This window comes from Sipha flava, unplaced genomic scaffold, assembly GCF_003268045.1.
Source record: "Sipha flava isolate LNK unplaced genomic scaffold, YSA_version1 195_pilon_pilon, whole genome shotgun sequence".
NCBI lineage: Eukaryota > Metazoa > Arthropoda > Insecta > Hemiptera > Aphididae > Sipha > Sipha flava.
Genome location: NW_020272762.1, coordinates 220681 through 233910, shown reverse-complemented (window position 1 = coordinate 233910; position 13230 = coordinate 220681). Strand labels below are relative to the sequence as shown.

General features: G+C 35.0%; 1 protein-coding gene across 6 annotated transcripts in view; it reads left to right on the top strand.

Annotated features, from left to right (window-relative positions):
- LOC112681712 (AF4/FMR2 family member 4-like) overlaps nucleotides 1–13230 on the top strand; it is a 155179-nt gene that overhangs the window by 129026 nt on the left and 12923 nt on the right. For 3 of the 6 annotated variants that reach the window (XM_025551997.1, XM_025551999.1, XM_025552000.1), the window contains 3 exons: nucleotides 9681–9828; nucleotides 9909–9962; nucleotides 10056–10176. In XM_025551997.1, the coding sequence (XP_025407782.1) occupies nucleotides 9681–9828; nucleotides 9909–9962; nucleotides 10056–10176 (323 nt within the window). Of the gene's footprint in view, nucleotides 1–2075; nucleotides 2377–3052; nucleotides 3165–9680; nucleotides 9829–9908; nucleotides 9963–10055; nucleotides 10177–13230 lie in introns of those variants that run through there. The other 3 variants (XM_025552001.1, XM_025552002.1, XM_025551998.1) reach the window with 3 other exon arrangements.

Below are 13230 nucleotides of genomic sequence, written 5' to 3'. Positions count from 1 at the left end.
TTTCGGTATTATTTGTTATTTGATTTGTTCCCGTTTTCCCCGTACCTCGATAACTCCGGGATTTTTAATTTAATCAAAAAAAAAAAAAACAAAACCGTACGTTTACCTCCCCCCCCACACACACGCACTGACTTAATGTATCGTGCTCACTAATTGTGTGTCTAATTCCCTGTATCAACTGGCTTACTGCTCCGGGTCGGTGTCGAGTTAATTCTGTTTTAATTAATCTCTTATCTCAGTCGAATTAATTACACATATATTCGAGAAAAAAAAAGGTTTGGTTACCGAGCTGGTGCACTGTTTGGTAGTGTTTGGTTTCGTACCGGACTGTGATTTTATCTTGTTCACGGGAAGTAGGAACACATCGAATGCAGTTGTGTAACATGATATAATACCTATAATATCACCCAGAGGAGAGTGGAAGCGTTTTCGTTGAACTTTCATGGCATCAGTACGGTTCGCTTTATTACGTTTTATATTTTCCACTTTACAACGTAAACTGGCTTATTAATTTGGCATTCATTGTGTACATTTATCGTCATGTACAGTTAGTACAGTGTAATGTTTTATACGATATAAGTATTATATGCTCTTGTGTGGTATTTTAAATCTTAATATTAACTTTTGATCGTCATCATTTGACGAATAAACACTTAGATATACTCGATTTGTACTTATAATATGAATTTATTGAATAATTACTAATGAAGATTATTCAAGTATTATGTATCATATCTCGGTTAGTTTTATATAATTTGTTCAGTTATTTTTTTTTTTTTTTTTTGTGGCAAAAAGTCATTCTTCAGTTTAATTTCTATGTTATGCAAAATACATTATCCACTTGAAAATAATTATGCTTTTAAATAATAATTACGTTATTAAAATAGAAAATATTTATATTCTCGACTGCAATAACATTTATAAGGTCTCAAAATATTGTTTCATCTAATTTAATAGATAATAGTGTTATATAATTCTCATTTTAATTCGTTTTTAGGTTTGTTTGGTTTAATTTATACAATAAATAAGATAAAAACGTTAATTTACTAACTATGATAAATTATTTTTGATAATGTGAGTTATAATTACCTATATTATAAATTTAGTCGATTTAATTGTTCATTATAGTCAAATAAATTGCTTTTGGTTATTTTAAGTATGGTGTCAATTCTATATTTTAATAATAAAACTATTCTTAATAAATGTATTTTATACGATGATATAATTTTTATCTCGTAACGTTTTCATAATTAAATTTAAATTCAATTAGGTTCCAAAATGTAATTCTCATTGTTAGGTATTTAAAATTTATAAATAAAAATTCAATGGGTAAAATTTTAATTATGAATTGACCATAGTACATTTCGAGTATGCAATTAATTTGTTACCGAATAGGATTATATGTATTGTAGTTGACCCAGTTAGACGTTAAGGTGCGTAAAATGAATCTCCGACGGGTATTTCGGTATAAATAATGAACTCGTTTACAACTTAGTAATTAGTACGGTGGTTAGCATAGTAAAAACGTATTATAGGATACACTTAACATATTTAAATATGTCACCGATAGGTAATAGCGTAATTAAAAATTATCATCAGTTTTACCTTTTTTTTTTTTTAATGTATTTATTGAGGTTAAGTGAGAAGTACCATGTCTAATCAATCGATTGGTTGAATTAAAACATTTAAACGATGAACTCGAACATTTATCAATTTATGTTTAATAATTGATATATTGTTTGTTCTTTTTAGATACATATATAGTTTATATTCTACTCGTTATTATGCACTTATTATCTACTTGACTGATGGAATTCTAATTTCATTTGCAGTTTTTATCATTTATCTTACAAACTCTGATTATTTCTAGTCTAAAGTCCGATAAATAACAAAATCTTCTCACAGTGGGGGTATTATGATTAAAATATATAATATTCTTTTATTTCTGAATTCCGAGCCAGTCTTATATCGCATCTCACTTTAATTTACGTATTATGTACTAAGCTAAATGTAAAAATGGGGTATTTAACTTACTTTGAATTCGTTATGTCTCGGGAAACTGCTCTATACGTATTAACTTAAATCAGTTATTTAAATTGAATCTTCAATTTTTGATTGTGGGTTATTATTCGATTTCTTAATATTCGACATCGTTGAATAGAGAAAAGAAAGAAAAAAATCAACCAAGCAGCGTACGAGACTTTGCCGTTAAAACATTTATTCTGATGTAGAGAGAAAGAGAGAAAATAACGCGAAGTGAACGAAAATAATCTGAAAATTGTTGTGTAGAATGAGCGAGAAAATGTTTGAAACTAAAAGTTGTTTCGAGTGTAAAACTATTGATAAATCTGAAACAATGCCGATACTTTATACCAGGTAAGTGTGCCGCACACCGGAAATATTTTATATTACACACATGATGGGCAGAGAGGGACAGGGAAGAGGGATGGGAATGATGAAAACGACCGAATAATAATATATAGTGGAGTAAAAAGTTTCATTTTAAAATTATTATTATTTTTGTTTTAATATGTTGAATCGAATAATAAAAAGTGAACAATCAATAAACGGACACATTTATCTCGTTTATAACAAAGGCGAGGGGGAAAAAAAAAAAAAAAACCGAGCGAGCAATTTTCGCGTGTGCGAATAAGACGAACGATAATCGACGTGGTACGCGCGTGTACAGTTTGTTGTGCAACTTCGTATCTCTCCTACCCCGTCTCGCCCCGCCGGCCGCTGTTCGTTCGAACGCGATTTGTTATACCAGTTATCATCGTCGTCGTCGCCGTGTCGTACACGTCGTGTTATATTGCTATTATTGGTTAGGAAATTCGATATATTACACATTTGTTCGCGAGACGGACAAGACACGTCGATCGGATTGTCGTACGATCGTGTACAGTGTCCACCATGCGCGCGCACTGGGTTTCCCGTGCTACCCGTTGACGTCACATTTCGTTTCGATAAATTATCTATCAAACGACGCGACCGTTCGCACTGCACAAAAATTGTGCTAGTCGTTTGCGCGCGCGCGCGCGTCACAATTCCCGTGTCGCAGACCGTCTGCGTGTGTGGCGACCGTTGGAATTATACAATAACAATCAACGGTACTATCCGTTGTCATCGCATGAAAATCGCATACGGACCAAGGGAAACGTAATGTAATATGAATAATAATTATTATTTTCGTAGTAACTTCGCACTAACGCATACTATTATATTTTTTATGTGTATACCATGTGTTAAATCAAACTATTTCGTAAAATGTTTTTGTTGTTGTGAAACATTTGAAAATGCCGTCCGACCGACTACGATAGGTTGTGTAATCGGCCCGGACATGTAAACATAATATATTCATATATCATATTATCAATGTTGCGTGAACGAACGTTTGTATGCCGCCGTCACTACCGCAGTCGCGCTCTACCTTCTTTGCGTTTTGAAGCGAAGGGGAATGAAAAAAAAAAAAATTCACGTGAAATTACGTGATCGTCGTCGAAACAATTATAAGTGTATCGTTTTTAAGGAAATTGTTTTCGTCTACCAATATCAGTAGTGCACACAGGAAAAACGTTCACTATGGACCAATTTCCCATCAGCATAGCTACAAATAAAATTATCTATGGGCCAGATGGTTTTAATTATAACATAAATAACATAGAGGTTGTGAAAGTTAACCTTTTAAATACATATTTATTATCACAATATTAAATGATTTAAGAATTTTTCAACACTGAGTAGACCCAAAACTTTTTGAGAAATGCATATGGAAACTGTTTCATAATTTGAATATTATGTAAAATTTATTTTTTTATTATTTTTAATAAAAATATTTACTATTTCCTTAATAGTTCGAGATTCAATGAAACGTTTCGATGAATTGTCGTAAACGCAAGACAATTAAACGTTTCCTTGTTGATTACTCGAAAAGGTTTCAAGTCGACCTAGTGTTGAAAAACACTATCGGGCATTCAGTATCCGTCACAGCTAGTCAAGTAAAATCTCATACCTCATAATAAACAGCGTAGGTACGGGCCATGGTTGATGGTTATGTAATAAAGTATACTTATAAAACAATATGCATAAAACGTTTTAATTGAATCTGAAATTTCATTATGGGCCCGGATCTAGCCCCCTCTCCTATATATGCCGCTGGATCCTGTGTACAACAACGATTCCTCTACTCGATGCGATATCGTCGTGCCACCTTTGCGCGCGCGCGTTTACTCGTTTGATTTTCATGTGGTTTAAATTTTTATTAAGTGAAAGCGGTTTTCTCGTGAATTGTGATTGACCGCCGCCGTTTCGGTGATAGAGACCTTGGCCCGGTTCGCGGTTGCAGCAAATAATGTTGTCGAAGGTGGCGGCGGTTGTTGTTGTTGTTGTTCATTGGTGAAATTTAACTGCCGTGACACAAACATAAAAACGAGACAATGACATTTTGAAAAACAACATTTTATTAAATTACTTCCTTAGAGCGTTAGTTACTTCTATTCGGCATGTGGTTACCACGGTGACTTTTGAATAGAAATCAATAGGCTCATCAAACTGAAGTATCTACTCGGTAGTAAAACGACTATTCGGTCATTCGGTGTTTATGACGTAAAATAATGATCTAATTGATTGTTATCTTTACGACTGTGGAGTAGGAATTCCGGTCTCCCGTTATCAGTTATACGGAGAAAAAATGCCATCGATTAATTTCCCCTACCCGTTTTCATAATCACAGCTGTCGTGTCACTTTTCTGTTATTTTGTTTTTTTTAATTGTTATAATGTAATAGTATACCTTGGATCGAACTGCCAATGTTTTAATTATTCGTTAGATTAATGCAGTTAGTATACAATTTCTGCTCGGTGTATTATTAGAGTTTTGTTTTCTTAAGTGTTTTTAATTATTGTTAAGATTTGATTAAATTTTAATCACGTAATAACAACATTTTGTGCGCATACTTTATACAGGGGGAGACCCAGTTTAGCTTTCATTAGTCTACTGGTCCAGAGAAAAATACTTTTTTTATTTGTCGGTACAATAAATTTTCAAGTTTTGTCCAAACGTTAAGTCGTAAGATTAAATTTGATTCAACTGCGTCTAATATAAATTTAATTCCGTAAGCCACGCGCAACCGTTTTTATAAATCGTCGTCGTCCTACGTTCTTACGGTACCCGTAGAAAAAACGCCTGTGCTCGTTACCAGTTTTTAATAGTTATAAAGTGTATTTTACAATACACATTAAACGCACTTACGCACAACGTTCACCATCCTGGATAGTTAGTCCGATCGATTTTTAAACGATAACTCGTAGACGAATTATGCAATGTCATCAGCGACAACATTGGCCGTACAACCGAGAATATTGTGCACAAAGTTAAAATATACAAACCCGCCGCTCTCTTGAGAATGGCGTGTATCTAATCGTGAACGTCGTACGCCGCCTCGACGGCATATTACGTACGATATATCGATCTGTACACTACATTGGCACGCATTGCATACGTATCGCCGATTATGAAAACTCGACAGTGTTACTTACTATTCGCGAGCGCAATTAATAATAATTTCCGTTGACTTCGATCGTTAGGAGTATACAGGCGAAGAACATTTAACCGTAAATAAAATCGCGTTAGTGTCGTGTACGAAACGACTGAGGTTTTCACGAACATCGCCGACGGCGCAGGTTGCCACAAGAAATAAAAATAAAAATTCAGCCGGAAAATACGTACGTGGCGTAAACAATAACGTTCGGTTCGACCTCTTGCCGTTGCATAGGTCCACAAAAGATGATTTACAATGATAACATTTCGACGTGAAAACGTTGACGGGAACGGCCCCGAGGGGAGTTGTGAACCTCATCGCCAACAAACGCCGCCGTGTTGGTCCATTGGGTTTGCCGGTCGTAAAACAACACAAAGGTGATACACGTGCGTGTAGGAATCCATTACGTTATTGGACCTTGGCTGGTGACTCTATGTTGGACGTACATCGTAGTAACAGAGTAACATTACATCACAACCGTCGAGAGGCACGCGCATGGTAGATATATACCGCGGTCGCGCGTATACACGGTTCGTACCACGGCGACGACCACCCGGTAACGGTATTCGTCGTCGTCGCCCGCCGCCGTGCGCATTACGAAATTTACCGCGCCCCCTCTCGATATAAGTGTTCGCGTGGGGGTCGTCGGCGTGTCCGGATCATATCCGGTCGCCACTATTCGACGGGTAATACGCGAATCCTCCAAAACCGGGCACGTCTCCTCCCCCCCCCTATTTCCTCTCACTCGATGCACTGCGCGATACGCGCACATCCGTATCCGATAACAATCGGTTGCTGCGGGGGCGCGCACGCGTATCACAATAAAAAAGGACGCTGCTCGGTTGTGAGAACGGAGGATGGAAAAAAAAAATCATCATCACCACCGTGTCGCCGCAGATTTAATCCGTGGTTTCTTCGTGTATTCCAGTTCACGCGTGCGCACGAATATACTGCATTCGGATTTTCGATCGTTCGGATTTCAATTTTCTGTTTCTATTTTCATCGGATATTAAAAACCACGGTAAGACCGCGAATCGTTTTTAATCGTCGTGGTATCGAATGCGCTACGGACAAGGTAATTTTTATCACGCACTCTAACTCTTTTTATAACGCGTTGTTATCGGTACTGGCCGCGACGGGTTATCTTATATTTTTAAGCAAACATATTCTATAAGCTTTTGTACTCGATAAAATTCTAAATTTCAATTATGTCAATGTTATATTATTAGAATACTCAACACCCAAACCATTGTTCACATGATTGTAAATTATTATTGTCTATATCGTTGAGGTATGTGTGGGTCTAGTTGCCGATAATATTGTCTCGGGAGAATAAGTAGCACGTTTACGAAAAAATAATTTACGTATAACGTTTTAATCGATTTCTATGAAATCGTATTTCCGTCGAACGTATAGAAGGAATATAATAATAATCTATAATCAATGTTAGTATTAATGTTTTTTTCTTTTATTCGTTTTATTGTAATTTGTTGCTCGCAATTTGAAGTTCCGTTTGACCTCTAAAAAGGGTTTATATAACATTGTGCATATCCCAAGGGGAGCGTTTGAATTTTTATTTTTTTCATGCAAATGTATCTACATATTTTATTATGTTACTTGTGCAGTATATTATTTGAACCAAAATCACATACGTATCGCGAATAATTCCTACCATATTATTTACAATAATACTATTATATCTTTATGAAATACAAGTTGTCGCATAAATAATTACTACAAACAGGTTTAACATAAAGTTTTAAATTGTGAACCCTTTATGTTGTGTTTTTTTTATTTTTATTATAAACATTAATCTGGTAAAATATCTGTTTATTCATAACAGTTAAACAAATCAAGCCTATGGTAATCAATGTTATTGTTATTATAGTTTATTTGCGTGATGTTCGGAGGTAGAATATAATGTGATTTCTTGTAATAAGGTATTTTTTGTAATGTCTTAAATTTGATCCAGTCTTTAATAATAATAACACATAATAAGACATAATATCGAATATTTCTGTAGCCTTGTAGGCCCTTGTAGACGTTGATGATATCTACAAACTAGATACTGGACTTTATCCTTAAAATTCTTAAAAAAAAAAAAAAATAATCAATATTCAACCTTATGTTCTTGAAGAAATTAATTCATAATTAGTATGTACAACTAAAAACATTAAGTTATGCAATCTCCAATTCGAATTGAATATTACCAATTCTACATACCGTTCTGATTATTCTGATTATGTTTGTACTTCGATGTTGAGAAAGACAGCAAAAACAGTTGACTTATCATTGAATTTAAATAATAAGCTATTAAAATTGTATACATATATATTGTATGTGAACTTATCTAAAATTATTTGACTCGACTATTTATGCAATTTCTGATTATCAGTGTGTTTATGTATTAAAAAAAAAAATTGTGTTTTTGCATGCCATACGATCGGTGTCAATTAATATCGGATGTCGGTATTTTCATTATTTTTTTTTTAGCGATATATCGGATTTCGTCAATATTGACTCGTGGACACCTGCGTTTTTTTTTCTTTACATATCCGATGGATTTCATTCAAATCGGCTGCCGATTATCTTGGCTTAACCTCTAGTATTTCAGCTTAGAGCCACTAATGTCGGCAGTAATGTGTATTAATAGAAAATTCGTTGGTTAAAATGTCTACGCAAACTGTAATTCTGTTATTCACAGAAATATGTTATGTTTTATGCATATTATGTGTGCACATTTATCCATTATTTTATAATCATTTGGTTTTTTTTTTTAATTACTCGATGTAATATAATACGTAGTATAGTGGTAGTATTCAGAGTTCGATTTTGAAAATTTTATTTTTCAAATTAGATTGTAACCAATGAATTTCACTTAAAAATATATGGTTTATTGGTATAATGGTATTGAATAACATATGTTAAGTGTGTGTTTATTTCATTCTACTAAAACGTTCGAATTGAAGATATTATAATCAAGACAATTATAATGTTATTAATATCGTTTGAAGTTCGAATAATAAACCCAGAAGAGCCTTCTAAAGAGTAAAAACAACAGCAGTATTCCCTTGAACTGTTGTCAAATATCGTTAGAATATTGCTAATTTAGCATAAAACAAGTTTGTCCGCCTTTGGTGTCCGTATTCACTTGCAACACTCGTATAATCGTTTGGGACGTCTGTGGATTATAATTTTTAATTATTTTACATACGTAATTAATATACGTATTAGATATACATATAGATGACAATATAGAAAACATTTTTTGTCGTTTATTGTTTGTACAGGTGTTGATTTATCTGATAAAAACAAGGTAGGAGAGTGAATTATAATATTCCCATACAATGGTGCAAAGGTTGTTTAAATTCGTATTTTTATCATTAAAATAAAAATTCAATTTTTCAGTACAATAATTATTGTAAAAACAATGAGAATCCAATATGAAAAGAAAAAATTCTTTGTAACTTGTTTTTAACGTATTTTACGGTATTGATACATACTATTGTTTACTGATCGCACCAAAATTATTTTGTAAAAGATATATTTAAAATCGTCATAAAATAAAAATTTGATAGAAACGTTTAAATTTTAATAAATGAAAAAACATCTTTGTTAAGGTTATATGTTTGAAATTATCGCTTGGTTTTGTCTAAAAAGTTTACTCGTAATCATTCGGCCGTTTTCCTTGCTACACAATTATTGTGTCTCATTTCAGAGGCTCTTGTTTGAAATTTAAGGACCTTTATGTGTATAGGTAAGATAAAAAGTAATTACTACGGTTAGGCTACGTTTTTTGTGTGAATGAGCTATTATTCAATCGTCTGTATAATTTAAAATTCAGGTCACATATTATGAAGTTATTTATCATCGCGTCGTTGTTGTTTATAACGCGTCTATTTGAGTTTGTAATTTATATAACATACATTATCCCTACCATGGCCTGAAATTTGTCATTGTTATTGTTCCTAAAACTAAAAATACGTTTGCGTTTACCGCAGAGTCGAATAATAGCTATAACAAGGTCAATTTTATGCCATATTATATATTCTATAGATTATAACGTAGAGTTATTTATTCAATAATCGTAATTCAAAAGATAAACCAACGATGTTCAATATAAATGTATTTCGCTTTACAGGAACAGTAACTTTTTGAAACCGGGTGAAATGAAGCCGCCACCATATTCATCGATGAGCCGATCGACAAGCGGCAGCATGAGAAGTAGCCATTCTTCGCATCATAGGCCTACACACAAGCCCAATCTTGCCATACCAAATGTAAAGAATGTAAATCGATTTTCACTCGCACTGCTTTTAGAAAAACGCTAAATATTTATATTAAATATTTGTATTATTTTTTTTTTTAGAGTCATAACTCAAACGATACCAATACGCCCAGCACGATCGAAGACATTCTAAACGTGAGTTTTATTTTTTTATCCTTTTATTGATTTGCCTATTATAGTCTTCGTGTTGTTTTATATACGATTTTGCGTTTCCTTCTTATGTTGCAGGAAATGACCGTCGGGCTTCCACTCGTGTCGGACATTGCCGAAACACCGAGGGTCACGATCGTTGACTCCAAATACACCGCAGACGGGAAGGTGGAACCGCAACAAAGGATGAGCCCCAAAGGTAAGCCAAGTGCAAACATGTTGTTATGGTCGTCTACCCTGTGAACGGGAAGGGGTAACGCGCGAAGAGCGATTCCTACATTACCTAATTACCATTATCGGTTCCTGGTACTACCGGCAGTGCCATCTATACGCACGCGTCCCGAATTCCCCTCTCGCACCAACACCGTCTCATTAGTCCTTAAACACCGGGTTAACATTTTGCGTGTGTACACGGCGCATTATAACAATAATAGACTATATTATATTATAATTCTGTGGCATAATTTTGATTATTATGCACGTTTCCCGTATGCTTACTTTTAACTCTTCATGTGTAATCGTATAAAAAAACTCTATTGTTTCGAACGAATATAAAATACAAATGGATAATTCGAAAATTACTGCCCCGTCATCACGGCCGCCTCAGGTATTAAATAGTACAAAAGTAGATCGATTTTTATTGTTATTATTATTACTACACTGCACTTCGTTAGAATTTATTGCACGCGTATAACTTAAGACCTGTCGACTTTTTGCTTCGCATGGTCGCATTACGACTTGTTAAACATTGTCGTTATAATATCAACTGACGTGTACGTTTATATTTATTAATTTGCCCTTTTGCAACAATTAAATTCATATTCTGACTAGTATATTCACCTAGTACCTACCTTTACACGCGTCTTACGTTTACTAAACATTTCGATTTACGACGAAATCGATACGGATGATAATTTACAAACGTATATTTATAACGAGTAAGACAACATAATTCATTACAATTAATAAACTGCAGCGTTTATTTTACGGGTGTCCCAAGAGTGCATGCGTTTATTTACTGGCCTCGTAAATCCCACTTCCGTAGGCCCCGGGATACTTCTCATTCCAACATATATCCTCTTTGGAGAACACACTCGTTCGTACACATAGTTTTGTGCGTTTTCGTTTTAATTTTCAGTCGCCACGCTGCAATAATGGTATTTAAGACCGTCTGTAGTCCGCCACCGCGCTCGCGCGCGCTGTGCAAACATTAACCTTTTGGCGTACACACAAGTGCTTGTCGCCGATAATCACATGGCATGTTCGACGGCGATAAGAACGTTTTACTTTTCCGAATGAATAAGACTTGTATATTATAAATATTTGCCGCTCTATAACAATCGGTGACGATGCCCATGGTAAATTTTTTTTTCCATAAGTTTTTGGCTCATGCGGCCGAACGGTTTATTTATTTTTTCATTATTACCACGGTAAACACATATGCTCGTTCTATAAATACACACCCATAAGACGCGTGTTTTGCGAGGTCGGGTGTCCATGTCCGCTCCGACCCCCCTCCCCACCCCTTTCTCCTACCTCCAGTTCAGCATTTTATCGTTACCGCGTTGACCTACCTGACGCATTTTCGCGTTAGCCGACATTATTGATACCATCGTGGTCACTGCGCCACATCGTTCCGCCTAACTTAATTACATTTTACCGAACACTCGAATTTCGTACCAACGTGTTTACGCACGTCTTTTATCTTTTTCCTCTATCCGTGGTATACATTATTATTATTAACATCGTGACACATATATACGCGTATTGTATTCATGTCCTCTTCGCTACTTTAGTCGATTTTCTAATCAACGTGTCAGATCCTATTCATGCCACCACCATCGTCTTGTCTTCACTGCACGCGTGTTATTATTGTGATTTATTATTCTATTAAATTTCAAAAACTCTTTTCTGTTGGCCTTCACGTTTTTGGGGATTTTTTCCTTCCGGGTAGTTTAAAAACACACGTCTGCTTCAGCTGATAAGGGTCGATGGTATATATGACGGAGCGTGGTAGCTAAATTTGTAGATCGCGAGAAAGAGAAGAGAAAATAATAAATCTAGAAAAAAGTAAATAAATCAGTCACGTTCAAGCAAGATTTTGAGGATAGGTGGGTGTTTTCCTATGTATCCATATATGTATATAATATATGATCTATTTAGCAGCAGCGTTTTAGCGGGTGTGAATAAACATACTGCTGGAGAAGAGATCCCTTGATTTATGTGCATAATATAAATTTACATGTATAATAAAATATATAACTCCTGATGAACTTTGTCCGTTTGTGATTATTGATTTCAATATACGAAACCAATTACTATTTGCCGTTTGCAAACAACGTTGTTGTTTAATTATATCATGATGTACACATATACGTATAATATATATACACACGCACGTATAGAGGTTCGTATACGTATCAACAAAAAAAAAAACTTCTGTCGCATAGTGTGTAATAAAATCGTCGTCGCCAATCCGGTCGACTGTAATTTAATTTACAAACAATCGACAGTAATTTTCACGGATCATTTTTTTTTTAAAGATATCACAAAAAGTAAATATCGCTAAGTTGACGTTGTTTATATACAGTTTATGTAGTTGGCTATAATAGTGGCTGGGTCGTATAGTTGCTATCGTTGAAATATTTAAATTTTCTTTTTCCCCGAAAAAATACGTCGCTGTGATAAAATAAAAAAAACCTTACTTCTTCACCACCACCACCGTCATCACCCCTTACTGGGACAATATTGCCTCAGCCGAATGATACTTAGTCGCTAGGGGTCGCATACAAAGTACGCGTACTATACTATTATTGCACACAGACGCGCGTGCTTACTTCAATTTACTACTACTACTACTACTACTACTACTACTACTACTACTACTACTATTACTACTACGCGTAACGGGTATAAAATATATTATGTATATACGTACACGGCATACTGTGTACAGACCGAACGTTCTGCGTGCACACGGAGTAGTAAAATATCGACGGCGGACGTCGGCGCCACGTGTGTTCCGCGTATAGTCGTGTGCGGCGGCGCGGCCGCGAGGGGCGGATGCTTTATCGGAATGGTTACTACCCCCCTGCACGTGACTTTCCTCCGTTCCGCGTAACGTCGAAAAATAACCACCCCGTAGGTAATACGATAATATAATTGTAACTCTTCGGCTTCCCTTTACCACCCCTACCCGTCCGCTCCTTTTTTTTTTAATTTTTTTTTTATCCAAGTACTTAACCGTATTCGA